The 16,733-nt window shown below is 41.0% G+C and overlaps 1 protein-coding gene across 1 annotated transcript; it reads right to left on the bottom strand.

Annotated features, from left to right (window-relative positions):
• Positions 1–240: 240 nt before the first annotated feature.
• Positions 241–4,588, bottom strand: MRPS30 (mitochondrial ribosomal protein S30; the record flags this gene model as incomplete). The annotated part of the gene is made up of 5 exons (XM_082012986.1): positions 241–509; positions 1,677–1,853; positions 2,387–2,489; positions 3,539–3,684; positions 3,919–4,588. The coding sequence occupies 5 exons, from the start codon at positions 4,586–4,588 to the stop codon at positions 241–243; spliced, it is 1,365 nt and encodes a 454-aa protein (XP_081869112.1).
• Positions 4,589–16,733: the final 12,145 nt, after the last annotated feature.

The raw sequence follows: 16,733 nt of genomic DNA, 5'->3' as shown, positions 1-16,733 counted from the left end.
AGTGCAATACACTTCTAACAGTAAATATATAAAAGACATTAAGGTATTCTAGACATTTATTTTTCAGCGTACAGTATCATACATTTAAAATGAAGAAATAAGACCCAAATACCATAAAAGATGTACATAGTGTTTGCTAGACAAATATTTGACTAAGAACAAAGCATATTCAAGCCCATACTTCATGGAGTTACAATGAAGTTCAGGCACATAAACAGGAATAGTTTATTGTTTAATGAATTACAACTCTTTTGGTCTGTTTAACAGAAAACGAACCAACTGAAGCAGAACTTCGTCATTAAAGCCTTTCACACTACCGTCTTCCACAACGTCATACAATGGCTTACTGTCTGTACCCCAACAGATATTTTTCCGAGGGTTATTTTGAATAGTTTCTGCAGTTAGTGCTAAAGTATTTAGCTGATAACAAAAGAAAGCAAAGTATTTTCCATCAGTCACTACTGCCTGCGACACAAAAGGATGGGTCACATCTGCTTCACTCCAGAATCCTACAAAATAAAGAAACAATGCTAGTTGCACAGGACTCAAAACACCTATCAGCACACACACCTAAACCTCAATACTGAAATACGGAAAAATACTGGGAATTGCAGCAGCCACTTAGTAGGGGAAAAAGGGCTGTCTGCTTTAGCAACACAACCATCCTTCATACCGACTAACTAAAATGCAACCACCAGTTTAAGGATATTTCCTTAAATCAGGGACACAGTGGCATATTTGCATTTTGTACACAGTTCCATATTGCTGACTGATAAAAACCTGACACTGATCAGTCAAGTCCTGCAAGTGATCCAAGGGGAAATGTCTTTCAACTATTCCATGCTTCTCACAGGGCAGTTAATACATTTCATGATAGATGCATGCGTATGTATGCATGAGCATAACTGATTATAGTAACCAGACAGACTACACCAAGAACACTATGTCAGTAAGCATTAGTGCTTCAAACAACCTCTGCTGAGCATTAACAGTATTTTAAAAATATTTTCTTTACATATTTATGCATGTGTGCTAGCACACACAATAATATTCTTAAAAGATACTTGGTATTATGTGCAATGAACACCACTGGAAACTGTTACAAAGAAAAAACTTTAGAGATTTGAATTGATGCTGCCTTATAATGTGCTCAGAACTATAACCAGCTTTGAAGCCACGACTTACTTGACTTCAATGTTTTATGTCCGTAAAAAAGTCCAGCTTTCTAACATGCCATTTCATAAAAAAGTTGATGCAAATCCAGCAATATACATCATAGTCAAAGCATTTTCTTGCATGTGTTGTTTCACAAGTGAAACTACAAACCAGCAGGTATCTTCCAGTAACACTAGATAACATTTATGTGCATAAGCAAAAGACTGATCTGGTCTATTTATGCAGGACTTCCAGGATTTTTAGACAAACAGAGACATAAAATCCTAAAGTAAGGCTGCTGACATTTTTCTTTCACCAGTTGTAGTTTCATAGAATTGGCATTTCTGAAACAAGGGGCTAAGCAACATAATTGTTTTAGAAAAAAATAATAAACAAAGACCTACTTAAAAGGATGGTCTTCAGAAGAAAAAGCATGAGAAAAGGTGGTGGGGAGAAAATGTTAGGGAACTCTACAGTAGGCATTCATCACCAGGAAGAATTTATCAAGTTGACCGTCTCACCTTGATACATTGCTTGTGCTGCTGTCCAGGCAAAGAGACTTGCAATACCATTAGCTCGATAAAGAACTTCAATCTGATCCTCAAGACATGCTCTTACGAACCTCTCCCGTTTTAGTTTATCAGGAATAAGATGAAACTGTGTGTGTCCATAACAGCACGGATCTGCTACCTTTGATCCTGTGTTCCCCAAAATGAAAAAAATTGAAAGTCAGTCAAAGAACACTCTTCATTATGCAAACAAACATGCCTTTACTATCAGATTCCAAACAACAGGAGGTTAGAACCTCTACTGTAGATCTGTTATGTTGAGATTCTTCCATTCCTGAGTGAGACTGGAGGGCTTGCCCAACTCCAAAAGGCAAGAGTTCACATACTAGTATGTCCCTGAGAGGATTTATCAAAATTCAAAGCCAGTTTTCTACTAATTTTCTATTCAATCCAACTCTTTCAAGCAGATCTGGACAGAGTACCATATGTACAGGAGGATGCTACTCCCCACTGCCTAGCTGACATAGAATCTCAACAGAGACTTATGTATTATATATGTTTATATAGTATAGTTATATGCATAAATATACAAATTTTTTTTCTGCTGATGGGAGGAGAAATGTCAGGAGCTAGTGTTTGTTTTGGGTTTTTTTTGTTGTTGTTGTTGTTTTGATTTTTTACACAAAAAAAGTAGTTAACATTTCAGCACTAGAAACTCTTACCTATATATACCTTGTTTTCATACTGCCTTTTGAACAACGGCAGTTTGGATGGTTTATGATCAATAACGGGAACATCTCCAAGATCTGACTCCAGTGGTACAATCTTGAAGGAAATAGAAGAAAGAAAAGCCATGACGTAAGTCACGTTTCTGACATCAGGCCTCACATAATATGCCACTTTCTGGTCAGACAGCAGAAGGTGTAAGTCTTGCTTATATACACCATATATGTATAACTTTAACTGAAATTCATTTTTTGCAACAGAACTTCTTGTCTTGTGATGAGTGCTAGTACACAAATTTTATGTTGATGTCTGAATTTTCTGCAATATACAAAAAACATTGTGTGAAACAGTGCTAACGAAGCTGCCACGGGTACCATCTTCAAAACCACAATCCGCTTCAGTAGAAGATGAGCAAAAACATTTCTAGCAACAGCCAATGAACTAACTTGAATCAGCAGAGTGAGTTTACAGGCATTCAGTGTTTTGCACTATGTAAAATTTGTAATTGCCTAGACAGTTCTTCCAAAATGCCAAGGTTTGTAACAGCTGACAGTACTAACCTAATCAAATTGTGCAATTAAGTTAGCAAGGAAAGTTCAGCATTTAAAAAACGTGGAGCAGTTTTCTGTTGTGGTGGTCACTGGGCAACAGAGACTCTCACAGGCTACAAAATTACCATTGTATAAACCTACAAGAAACAGATTAGAATATGGAATCAGCTTCCAGAAAACTGAGCATTCAAGAAAACTGTTAAGCAGTACTAACAGGTAACAACGCTCACATTCAGATTACACCTGCTTCTCCTTCATTTCTCTCATTCTCCTCCACTGAGCACAGAACATTCTACACCACATTTCTTATTCTTGCCTCCACTTACATAAAGTTAAAAACTCCATTTAATTAAATGTAACAACACGCATTTTATCTAAAGCACAAAGATGACCAACTTGAAGTTCAGAAGACTGCTCAATATGTACAAAGCAGTTACCAACAACACAGTAAGTGCCTTACTACTTGAAAAATGCACAAGTGTGCTACATGCCTAATTAACCGGGTCCTCGGCATAGCACCTACTGCCTGGTTTCAGTGACTGTCAGAAACCTAAGTGGAAATACACGTAATTAATTTGCTGTTGAAAATATCCACACCTCTGGAAGTTGCTTTGGTACACGGATCTGGACGTGTGGTTTATCATCTATCTGAAATCGCACAGGATCAACTCTACCCTTTCGATGTCCATGAACAACAACTTCCTCACCATGATGCCAGTAATAGTTAACCTCAGGTTTTAGATCTGAAACAGAACAGAGGGATAGAGAAAAACAGATTGCCCCTTTGCATTTAAAACCCTCCCAATCCATGTCCTGCAGGTGCAGTAAAACAGAAAAATCAAAATCCACGCACACCACGTGCGACGATGGAAAGGAGGTGAACTCAGCTACACCTGCCACCCTCCTGCCGAGTTCAGAGACCAGTCCCAGCGCCCCAGGGTTCCGACTTCCCCCTCCCTCCCACCCCCGTTCCACACCAAGGGAGGAGGCAGCCAGCAGCGGGTTGCGACCGCACAAGAAAGCGGCGAGGGTGGAAACGAGCTGCGTAAGGAACGGGCCGGGCGTGTGATCCTGATAGCGGTAGAGAAACGGCCGCTTTTTATTCTGGTAGAAGCTCTCCTGCAGGAGGGCGTCGCAGGCGAGGGAGCGCAGCTCGCTCATATCGAGGTACGGCGCCGCTCCCGCCGCGGGCTCTGGCGTTTTCACAGCCTCTGGTGCCTCGGTCCCCGGTTCCGGGGCTTTGGCGGCCTCGGGTGCCATTCCCGCCGCGCTCTCCGGCGCCACCGCTCCCGGGGCTTTGGCGGCTGCGGACGCCGCTCTCGGAGGCAGCCCCGGCACGAACACGGTCTTGGTGAAGCTCCGGTACCAGCGGTCGGCGTTGAGGGCGAAGGTCTGCGGGTAAAGCATGTACTTGGGCCGCTGCAGCTGCCCGTAGAGCCGCAGTTTCTCCTCAATCGAGGCCGCGGCGTGCACCCGCTGGTTGAAACGTTCCAGGCGCCGCCGCTTGGCCGCTTTGCTCTTCGCCGTGGCAGAAGCCACTATGGGCGGGTAGAGCGAGTCGGGCGCTTGCGGGGGGACAGCGGATTCAGCCTGCGAGAACCAACACCGGCCGTGCCACAGCAGCCGCCGCCCTCTGGACGCCGCCATTTCGCAGAGCTGCAAGACAGCGGAAGGGCAGTGTTCAGCAAGTGGAAAATCTGATTGGCGGCTGGAAACCACGCGAGCGAGCCAGCCTTCCAATCGCCAAGCTTCTCCGAGAGAGAGAGCGCTGCCGGGACAGGAAGGGGCGTGGCTTTTGTGGAGTGGCGTCGCTGGATCGCCCCGATCTGCCCCGCGGCGCGGCGCAGCTTCTGCGCATGCGCTGTAGGAGCGCCACGGAGACGTGAACTACAACTCCCAGGATGCACAGTGCGAGGCGGCCGGAAGTGCCGGGCGTCGCCGCGAGCTCGGCGCTTGTCAGAAATAAACTAAAATAGGCAAATGGCTTTGGCCGTTTCGCGAAGGGCTGGGCCGGCTGTGGTCCCTGTGTGCCCAGTACGAGTCCCGAGTCCGTACTTCAGAAGGAGGCCCACGTCTCAAACCGAATGCTTGTGTTGCACAGACGGGGAGCCTTTGCTTGCTTTCATTCGAGAAGACAACATTTTTGAACCATCTCCAGGAGATAGTTACGCCCCCCTCCCCCCCCGCTGGTTTTAAAGATCGACCACTCAATCTACATGACAGGGATAAACTATCTCTGAAATAAAAAAAACAGACTGAACCCTTTTCTGTACAGAACGCCTACTAAGGACAAAGGATTTTGCACAACCCAAGAAGTGTAACAGGAATGTGAGATAATTTATTGACAAAACCTGGAAACTTGAACATGGATGACTCGGCCTGGGGCATGAGGAGCACAAGTCAGCCTGACTGCGTCTGCATCTGTCCCTGTAAATCCTGGGCTCATCGGTTCTGCTGTGCTGTAGGAAAGAATCATTTTTACAGGACAGTGGGCTGAGCGCAAACTGAAATAACAGCTTTTCAGAAGCTGCAAAAGCTGGCTATAATAAAGGAATTCAACTCAGCTAAAATACGGTCTGTTACGGCATTTGTTTATGAAACTGGAAATCAGCTAAAATTGGCATAGTGACACTGCAATAACTGTCCATTTATTGCATTTTTATCTTTGAGATACTTGGAAAAGTTGAGGGTATTTCTCTTTGGTGGACAGGTGAAGCTTACTATTCACTATTCTTAGAAGTTTTGTTTGGTTTTTTAACTTGATGACTCCCAGTATTTTTAGATTTTATTTTTCTGTATTTCCATGGCATTTCTGTATTGTCTCAACTCTCTCAAACATTCAGACTGACTGGGGGTGGGAGAGGAAGTTATGGGTGAAGGGACAAGATCAGATGACTGACCATTTAGGGGGCAATGTCTCTCCTTTTCCTCATCCCACATACTACAGTCTCCAAGTGCATCTGGAAGCCTGTTTCTCCCTTGGTTGATAAATGACACTGGCCAAATGTGGCCAAGTTAGAGTTATTGAACCTTTTCCCTTGTGATCACAGACAGCCATGTCATAAACTTACGTAAACTGTTACGGAAAATCACTGTTACTGTTCTTGGGCATTTTGCTGTTGCATCTCCAGTTTCAAGACTTGTTTCCTTTGGTGGTTAGTAATACGCTTCTCGTTTCATGCTTAAATGTATTCATGGTCAATTTATACCTGCTTGTTGTTGTGCCAACATTGTCCTTTAATTAGCTTTTTTCCCTCTCCAATGTTTGCCTTCTAAAATATTGATAGAGGCCAGTCATATCACCTCTCAGTCCTCATTGACAGAGACTAAACAAGCTCCTCACACAGACAGATCTCCATTTCCCTGATCATCTTAACAGCCCTTTCTTGCATTTCCTCCAGTTTTGCATGTCTCAGGGATATGTGACCAGGCTGTTCCCACTTTCATACAAGGGACTGTATTACCTAAACCAGGGTTACTAACATTTTACCACTGTTAAAAACACTTTTCATCATGTTGTCAAATCAGAATTGCCTGCCTTACAGCTGCACAACACTTTGAACAACTTTTGCATAGGATATTTTAAACCCTCAAGAAGTTCAATACAGAAACTGAATATAAGTGATGAAGTAAGTGAATATTTAAAGGACCATTTTTATTTTCCGTACTTTATTCAAAGGCTTTAATGCCTGCACCCTGATACTGACTATAACATTAGATAAGAAGTGTCAGGAACCAATGCTGTGCTTTAACCTACACTTAAAATCCCTGAACTATCTACTGATGTTCTGGTCACAGGTCAATTTTACTTGCTTTGTGTACATTGTAGTATCATTCATCTTGACCTAGGAGCTTCAAGGGCTTGGATAAAAGGGCCCAATAGGCAGTCTGCTTGAAGGTACTGGCATGCTTTGCTGACAGCTCTGTCATAAGCTTTTAATAAAAATATATTATCTAGCCATAGATCTCTTGGTTTGAAAAAGCAATCCAGCAGTTCAAAAAGGATCTGTTTTCCTTTTTTTCTGAGATAATCCCTCTGCAATATCCAAATTATCCTAAATCTATAAACCCAGGGCATCTTTATGTTGATTAAATGATTGCGTAAGAGAGCCTGGATTAGAAAACTCATACCCTGCCTCCTAAAATGTTCAATACAAATGCTAAAGCAAATGCCATAGCCTCAAAATAAATCTCTAAAATTGAAACTAGAAAAAAATAGCCCTGCATCTCCATTCCAATGTGAAGGTCATTGGAGAGAGCTAGTTGGAAGCCCAAAAGTAGTTCAGAAACTAGTGCGGTTCACCTGATTGAACCTACTCTACAGGGAGAGATGACATAGAAATTATTCTTTTTCTGAAACTCAGTAATGAGAGAAAGTACCTTGAATGTACTCACTTAGAGATGAGATTGCATAGACATTAATTACTGGGCAGGCTGGGTATCTCCTATATACGACCACCTTAGATGCTTCTTAAGTGCACACACTTTTTCAGTAACCTACACCCCAAGTGCAGGCACAGTCCAGATGGGATCACAGGGATCACACAGTGGAGACATATCTTATCCAAGGCCCAGCAGGAGATGTGAGGTCTGAGTCTGCTTCACCTGGCCATGGTGGGATTGTGCTGTGTCCCATGGGAGTCGCTGCCAGATCTCCAGCCACCAAGAAAGGGTTCAGTCCTCACACCTGCTAAGCCATTTCTTCCATACCTGTGCCGTGGTGCTGGCATCATGCACCTTCTCGGAGACCTTACTTTATAAGGCAGAGAATGGACGTAACAGTGAGATTGAAGCCCTTCAATTTAAGAAACCTCAAAAGGGAGCCAGAAGCTAGACATGTTTTGTTGTAGGCTAAGTAACAAAAGATACTGTAGTTTGATTCTAGAGCAGTGATGGCAGACCCTTGGCACATCTAAGGACATGCTGAGGATTGATGATGTACCATTCCAGTTCTCGTAGATAGTCCAAAGGTACAACAGAAAACAGGTTAGAAGTCAGTTCTGGAAAGTTCATAGTGAAAAGAGTCTCTAGAGCTGTGAAAAACAAACTTACTAATCAATATCAGGTATTCCTCTTGTAATAGTATCTCAAGACCTGGGAGTAAGACTGATGCTCCATTGTACTAAACATCACATCCTACCCCTGCATCATAAACCAAGTGGCTCTTCATTTGGTAATGTACTTCTCAGTATGTTAGGTTGTAGAGAGGACCAACACTCTATTATTAGGTTAATGGTACAAGGCAGACAATTTGCCTTTCAAATTACTCTTCTAACCAGTTCAGTTTTATTTAAAAATTTTTGCAGAAGCTGCAGTCTCAGCCAATGTCTCTCAATCTGGGGACAGATTTTGGACAGGGCATATCCCTTCTTGGTACTCATCTTGGAGGATGAGAACCAGATTTCAACTAAACAGGAATATCTCCAGGTTTAACCAGTTAAGATTTAATTCCCTGAGTAGCCATGTTTTGTTTGTGACTCAGGGCTAGGTCCACAAAAGAACTTAGTTAGGACACTGCCTTGCCTTCGCATGCCTACCTCAAGGTCTGACTAGTAGTGGAGCCTGCCTTTTTATTGACAAGGTTAACAGACCAACTCAATATGTACAGAGTATTTCAAAACTGGAAGGAATAGATCTCTCCAGAAGATCTTTTCACCCTCTTATTGGCCCAGCTCTCTTTAGAAGACATTTTAAAAGTTTAAAAGTTCATTATACTCTGAAGAGCGAGCGTGATATTGGATATTCATTGGAGAAAAAGCCAGTGTCACATTCATACTTCCAGTGTCTCTTTCTGACTTAATGGCTAAAGAGGGGCTGTCAGCTTCTTCATTCAGATTAGATTTCTATGTTTACAGATTTTTTGTTTTATGTACATTCTAGAGCATTGGCCAGCTTAGGTAACATCAGTGGGACTGTATGCTCCGTATAAAATTCCACATACTGTAATAGACACAATCTTAACTGTTGAAAAAATGTTCATTATTTTATTACTTATGTCTTTAGCTTATTTTAAAACAGATCATATGTTACAATAGCAGCTGCAAGATGGTAATTTAAAGCAACTCATAGCATAGATACATGCAGTATGACAAAAGCCATTGTCATCTTTACTAATTGAAATCTGTGGAAAAAAACATGTTTCTTATATGATTTCCAAATAACTTTATAGGAATATAAAATGCACATGACAGGCTGAAGTCTTCCATTATGCATCCTTCAAAATTTAAAGTGCTTCTAGAACTACACAGCACTCCAAACAGCACCAATTAGAATTAAGTTTGCATTATGTTTCAACTCCTATTTTAATGTAGTTTCTCAGACAAATTCCTTTCAGGCTAAAATTGCCTATGTTTGTCTATAGATCAAAGATCACACCACCCTCCCCCTCTTCTTCAAAGCAAAATCAAAGCACCTTTGTTACAGAACTATGGAAGTGGAGGGGAAAAATGTGTTTCTGACCAAAGCTTCCCTTTAATTTTAACCCTTACTCTTTGAGACAACTTAGTGCTAATTGAAAAATCTTTATTGTGAAATTAGTGAGTAAAGTGAAAGAAACAGAAGTTGACTGTCTAGAAGAAATAATATACTGTCATTTTGAAAGGCGGATGGAGCTGTTTGGATTATGATGTGATAGCTGAGTGACAATTCAAACATTTGCAGTAAGAGACTTTGTCATTTGCACAATTACAATATTAGTCTGATGAAAGAGGTACACTTTTATGAGAAAATCTGTAGAGTCGGCTATAGTATTCCAAAGATCACACAAAGGGAAGACTGATGAGTAGACTCGGCTTAGTTTGAAGATGAAGGACTGGGTGAAGAACACTGCTGTTGGAGAAGAAAGCTAATGTATATAAATACTATTATAATACGGTATTACTGAGGTGGCATGTGTTTATGTTTTTTCTTAAAAGGAGTCATGATGGTGGAATCTGAACAGCGGGCATTCCACTTACTTTCTCTTTTCTTCTAGTATCAAAGACACCAAATGTTTTCATGCAATTTAAGTGGAAAATTGGAAACCTAACTTCAAGTCCAATAATTAACCCATAGACTTCTTCTGGCAAATGAGGGCTGATGATCAAGTATTTCTCTGCTGCTTTAAAAAAAACAAACCACTGATTTCCTAAATGTGCTCTGTTGTGAGCTCTGTTTTACCAACTTAGACACTTATTTTAGACAGCCAAAAGATCATTCTAACTCTCAGAAAGTGAAAAGTACAGGTAGGAAAAAAGCACTTTCCAATACCCGTCAAAACCCAAAGACATGTCCCTCAACAGACTGTATCTCTAGTATATTCTCTGTATTTCTCCGGCTTCACAAGTGAGCTGCTTCTCACCAGCAGGCAAAAATGTAGGCCTTGCAGCATATCTTGCAGCTTCATTTCAGGCTATCACAAGCCTTAAGGAAGTTATGGATCTGAAGGATACAGTGTGCTATAATGAGGAGTATCCTGCCATCTGCATTGTATGCCATTTCTGCCATTGTGAGAAGCATCTAAGGAGGATAGCACAGAGTTGAAGAACTTTTTTTCTTTCTACATACTCTTAAAGTGCTGATTTACTGACTTCTGAAATGGCTTTCTTTTAGCATTATAGAGGCATGCAGACTGGAGGGCACCGCCAGAGTCCACCAGTCCAACCTCCTACTCAAAGCAGGGCCAATTAAGTCAGGTTGCCCAGCACTGTGTCCAGCCAAGGTTTAAATATCTCCAAGGATGTAGATGCCAGTGCTCCTGTGGGTCTCTGATCCAGTGCTTAACCATCCTCATGGTAAAAACACTTTTTTTGTATATCAAGTGCAAAATTTCCCAAGTTCCATCTTGTGCCTGTTGCCTCTCAGCCTTTTACTGTGTTCCTCCAAAAAAAGTCTGGCTCTGTATTCTCTAAGCACTCCCATTAGGTACCTGAAGACAGCAATCAGATCTTTCCTGAGCCTTCCTTTTTCCAAGCTGAAGAAGTCATGGTCCCTCAGCCTCTTCTGACGAGGCAAGTGCTGCAGCCAGCGAACATCCCTCCACAATGGTCCTCCACTAAATTCACTTCAGTTAGTCAATGTCCTTCTTTTACTAGGGAGTCCAAAAGTGGACACAGTACTCCAGATTCAGTCTCACATGTGCCAAAAGGGAAGAATGACTTCTCTCAGCCCTCTGGTTGCCCTCCTGTTCATACAACCTGGGGTACTGGTGGGCCTTCTGCTGGTGGCTAGGGCACATTGCTGGCTCATGCTGAATTTATTGCCCCATCAAGACCCTCAGCACAGTTTCTTGCAAAGCTGCTCTCCAACTAGTCAGTATCCCACCTGTACAGATGCATGGGGGTTATTCTGTCCCAAGTCTTTGTTCAGCTTCAGAAGGTTCCTGTCAGCCTGTGTCTCCAGCCTCTCTAGGTTGCAATAGCCTGAGTACAGTCACTGCCATAAATTTGTATGGACTACAAAATGGCCTATACTACATATCACATGTAATAGCAAATCTACTTGGGAACCTGATACTGGGTTAGCTAAAGGTGAAGACAAAGGAGGATGGAGTCAGTGCATGCTGAATTTTTTTAGAAATTCTCTTCATTGTTGCATTTTCAAGATGCATCACAAATATTATAAGCACTCCACTATTGTGTTTGGAGAGCATCTCACCAGTCCATCTCACATTAGAATAAGAGGCTACATCTGTACTAGTAAAGCAACTGGCATGGAACAGCGTACCTCCATACGATGAACCTGTCTCAGTTCGCAAGCCAAGGGGCCCAACGCAGCTTGTTGGGAGTGTCCCCTGCACATGCCCAGCAACTACCTGGGTGGGCCCAGCTGGCCACAATCATGGGCTGGTCCAAGTGATTAGTAATTCATGTGTCTGAGCTCCAGCAATAAAAATAAGCCCTGGCACTGGTTATTTTTCTGTTCTAGATATTACTTTGGTTCCTCTGCATACCCGTATCTTTTATCTTTCATTGTCCAAACTGCTCTTAAAGACACATTTCCAGCAGTTCTTTCAATGACTGAACAGATTTGACTTCATTGACTTTGAATGAGAGAGAAGCATCAAAGTCATTTTAGTATGTCTCATCTCGCCTAATTTCAGCTGTTGCAGTTAGGCATCTGGAATATACTAATTACCAAACCAGAGAGACAAAAGCACCTAAAGGATTATTTGTTCCATCCTTTCTCAACGCTTTTTTTAGGAGGGATACTCCCTGGAGCTAAATCCCTACTGAAACAGAGTCCATGACGTTATTCTGATGAAAGTAACACTTGAACTTAAGTCATGAATTCAGAAAGAAAAATTTAAATTATTATCACAATACTTGCAAAATGTTTTATGATACAGCTTTATTCTGCAGACTGCTGAATCACTCCTTTATGACAGCATTTGTTTTTCAGTATAATGACAAACGGGGCGATTATGTTTGAAAAGCTCAGAGGCCACAGTGTTTGGTGAAACGTTGATACTGCATAAAGTATTAAAACTTTCAAAAAGTGAATTAATTAAATATGTAAAATAATATGTCGCCGTACTACTGAAACACACTTCGAGACAGAATGCAACGGGCAGCGCGAAGAGTAATACCACTAGATGTCACCGTCCTTCCACCAAAAACTCATCAGCAACCAGCTGGCTTTTCCTGAGTATGATTTACAAGTACCACTGGTTCCACCAACTCAACACTGAGATGAAGCCCTAGGTTTTGCCAGCTCTGTTGCTTTATAATCAATAATAATCTTTATATCAAAAGCTATGTGATATCATTTCTTTCTGGTGACATTGTGTTTAGATAGTTTTAAAATGCTAACTCTCCAGTGAGAACATAATTTGCGGTTTGATGCTAGCCCAGGTTCACAAATCTAAGAAGAAACACTGTCAGCTAAGGTCATCCAATAAGGCTGCTGCAGCTTAGTCCAGCAGACAGTGGACTGGTGGAAAGTGTGGCATCAAGATCTACTCCCATCTCTTTTACTGTTATACTGCATGACTTTGGCAAGCCATTTCACCTTAACTTTTCTGTTTTCTATTTACTACTAACACTGGCTTCCTCAGTGCAGGAACTGTGCCCAGTTATGTTGTTTGTTGGATTATCTTTATCCTAATTTAGTGACAGGTATTGCACAAAGGGTCTGAAAAAAAAGCTATATAGGTCCAGCTGAGAAAAATGCTGGAGGGACATATCCACCCCCTATTCTAGCCTTACTCATTACCCCTTTACTCAGTAATCACTGAAAATTCCCTAGAGCCAGGGCTGGGGTTAGAGGGCTTAGTGGATGTGCTTGGTACTGAACATCTGAAGTCACAAGGTCCTGCTCCCTCTCATCTTATTCCACTGTGTGGCATCACCTTGCGTTCAGGTTTAAGTTTGTAATATGCTATCTGATACAGATGGGAGCAGAATTCAATTCATCTCCTGGATAGGCTGTCCATCTTTATCTGCTGTGATCCAGGATGATGTTTCCTACTTATTTTTTTCATCACTGTCTTTCACAGAAATATGATTAAGTGGAAATTGTAAAAATATCTTGTTGACGGGATCTTTCTTTTCTGATGGGCAGATGTGATCATTTGGAACTTAAGGGGAAATAACTATTCTCATGTTTAATAAGACAATGGAGAAAATGCAGCCTTACCTGCATTTGAATTTTCTCCTATGTTATTTCATTAGGTGCTTTTGTTCTTCAAAGAGAAAAACGCAAAAATAACTGCACAATATCCACAACAGAAAAGACCATAGCTAAGGTCAAATCAAGTGTGTGTTCTCCAAACACAGACTCAACCAAATATACTCAATGTGGATCTAATAAGCACTCATTTTCCCACTGGCAGTCCCCTGTCACTCCTGCAGTCATCCTTTCCTTGAGTTGAGATCCCATACTATCAGGTATGAGCAGAAAAGACCCCAAACATGAAAGCCTTCTTTCACATGCTGATGAGAATACTGTACTTTGGATTTGAAGAAGAAAGTATTTTTTTGAGCCAGCTGGCCTGTCCCATTATGACTGTAGTATGAATTACTAGAAAACCAAAAAGACTGATGAGGAAAAGTACAAAGGTTACTAAATACTTCCTATAAAAAGATCGTGAACTGTCAGCCCTAATATGGATAGTGATTATATTTAATTGCACACTTAAATGTTGAACAGCTTGACTGAGACACACTCATGTCTATCAGTATATGTTACCAGTGAAAGGCTGTGCCAAACATTTTTCTTACTCCTGCCAGCACTCTAGGTGACAACACAAAGTAGTAGTCCGCACTGTTCCCTGGAGGCTGCTCACTTTGGAATGACGCACAGGATGGAAGACAATGCAAACTGCAGAAGAAACAGCAGTAGACCTGCATAAGATCTCACAGACTTCAGTTTAAAATGTGTGCCATGTAAATAAAGTTCAAGCCCATCATGCATAATTTTCCTGCAAACACATCATTTTGGTATTATACATTCTGAAATGACCAAAGGAAAAAATTCTTTTATTCCAATATTAGATTTGAAATGTACTCATAAAACCATAACAACAGGGATAATTTCAAAATCATAGCCTTCTGTGACAAAGTATTTGACAGACATTGGTCAACCACAGGATTACCCCTTGAATGAATCTGACCTGTTGTGTCCAGTGAAAGCTCTGAAGATACTCAGTATCCCAGTAATTTTAAATGAGCTAGTCATTATGTCATAACAATAAGCTTTTATTTTTTATGCAACATTGTCATGCATAGTGCACAACACATTTAAATGGCTTTCAACTCCTATTTCAGAGACATTTGTTAAAAGGAAAATGGTCTGGAGTTCCCCTCAGAGAAAGCTGCTATGCTGAAGTTGGGTTGGGAAGAAGGCAATTTCTGTACACTTGGTTTTATATGCCCTTGATTTCTGATAATTCATTTGAACACTGTTATATCATGTTACACTAGTAGCCATGGCAGGATGAGTAGCAATACTGCAAATGGCAGTGTCATCAGACAAAAATGTATAGCTTTGTGGTTTCAGAAAAAAGAAGACATTCAAAGTCATTAACATATAAAAGATTGAATAATGGCCTTTACAACAGACTGCTAAAGAAGACCAGATGCTGCTCACAGCAGATCTGAATCTGGGCGACAAGATGTTGCTACTTGTTCATTAAATAGGACAATTGAAAATCACAGTTGCACTTCCACCAAAAGCTCTGTAGATATGGCACCTCTTTCACTCTTAGGAGGGTGTATGTTACAGCATAGATAGAAAATTCAGTGCTGAAGAAGCAAAAGTGAGTAAACTTGTTTCTCAAAAATAAATACAATTCTATAGAAAAAGAAATCATAATACATTTACGTCTGTAGATTAGAACATAGAGGAATACCCTTTCCGAAACAAACCTTATTGCATAGAGACATGTTGTGAACAAGTAACTGTATATTCAAAATGATGTAAAGAAAAACAAAAAGATGGAGACTAGGACAATATTAAAGAATAAATACAGTATAAGCAAACTGTCATTATATTCTGCTCAGATTCAGAAGTCCATTCTTAAGTCTCCAGATAAGATCAGTTCATGTATGAGATTTTAGGTGAGAATAAAGGAAATTGACATTTCATGAGTTTTTTCAAGAAATCACAAGCTTTTTAATGAGCTGCTAAAACCATGGTCTAAGATGTTCAATGGGTAGCCCTAGGGCTAACCAAGGAACCATTTACTATTTTTACTTTATGCAGTTTTAAAGTTTACATATGATGTAATTTATGGAATCATTTAAATGACATCTTGGGTAAAATTAATCTCATCAATTTATTGGTATCTACACCTGAGCAAGTCTTTATGTTAGGTAAGTTGTCCAAGCCTCCCATATATCGTCAGTGGCTATCTAGTAAATTGAGTCAATGGAGGTTACAAGGCAATTTCTCTTTCATTTGAGTAGACACGAACATTTAGGCAGCTGAGTAAGCTCTCCAGCTGTTCTCTGTAATGGGAGATCATGCATCCCACCACCACGGCAGAGACACACACAGTAGACACCAAAGCTGAATCCATCCCTGATCACTTATGCAGATAGTACCTTTTCTCCAGCTAACACGTTATGGTTGGACAAAGCTGGCTAAAGGTGTTTAGCAGTGTGGGCAAACTTGAAAATTACTGTGACATGAATGAGGCCCTTGCTATTCTTCCTGCCAAGGGAATGAGGCAGATACTGTTTTCTGGAGGGAATGCCATGGTGCCCTGCAGTAACCTCCTCTGCATGCCCCTGCCCCGCTCGAAGTGACCCCAGCAGCAGCTGTCTTGCCTTGGCATTGTGATTTATGCAAAGCAAGAAGAGGGATCATTGTGCAGTTCCTGCAAGTGTGCTGCTCTGGGCAATTGCCTTTATAGTGCTGAGGTACAGCAGTGAAAAGTCTGCATTTTCATTCAGAAGACTCCGAGTTAGATTTATGCATCGTTCAAGCACCTGAGAAGGCTGGTTTCATTATTCAGTTATTAACTAATAGCAAGTATTTAGATAAAACAAGTTTCAGCTACCAAAGTTGAAGAGACAACTAAAAAATCCAGCTTTATTTTCTGTCTGGATTTTGAGACATTGGAGTCACTCACAACACATTGTTTTTATAGTTCTCCATAACTATATGGGACAGAAACTTGCTGTAAAAAACTCTTTTTTTCCACACACACAAAAAAATAATTCATCTTTTCATGCCAGTCCAGAATGGGAATAAGTTTCAACATATCAGAATTTCCTGTTGGACAATATGCCTTTTTCCCCCTTATTTTAGAGCCTTTGCTAAAACGACATCTGAAATGCTGTGATCTCTGATGCACTTCCTTATGCCTACG

The sequence above is a fragment of the Phaethon aethereus genome (genome assembly GCF_964289735.1).
Source record: "Phaethon aethereus genome assembly, chromosome: Z".
Lineage (NCBI taxonomy): Eukaryota > Metazoa > Chordata > Aves > Phaethontiformes > Phaethontidae > Phaethon > Phaethon aethereus.
This window is presented reverse-complemented; position numbering and strand designations above follow the sequence as displayed.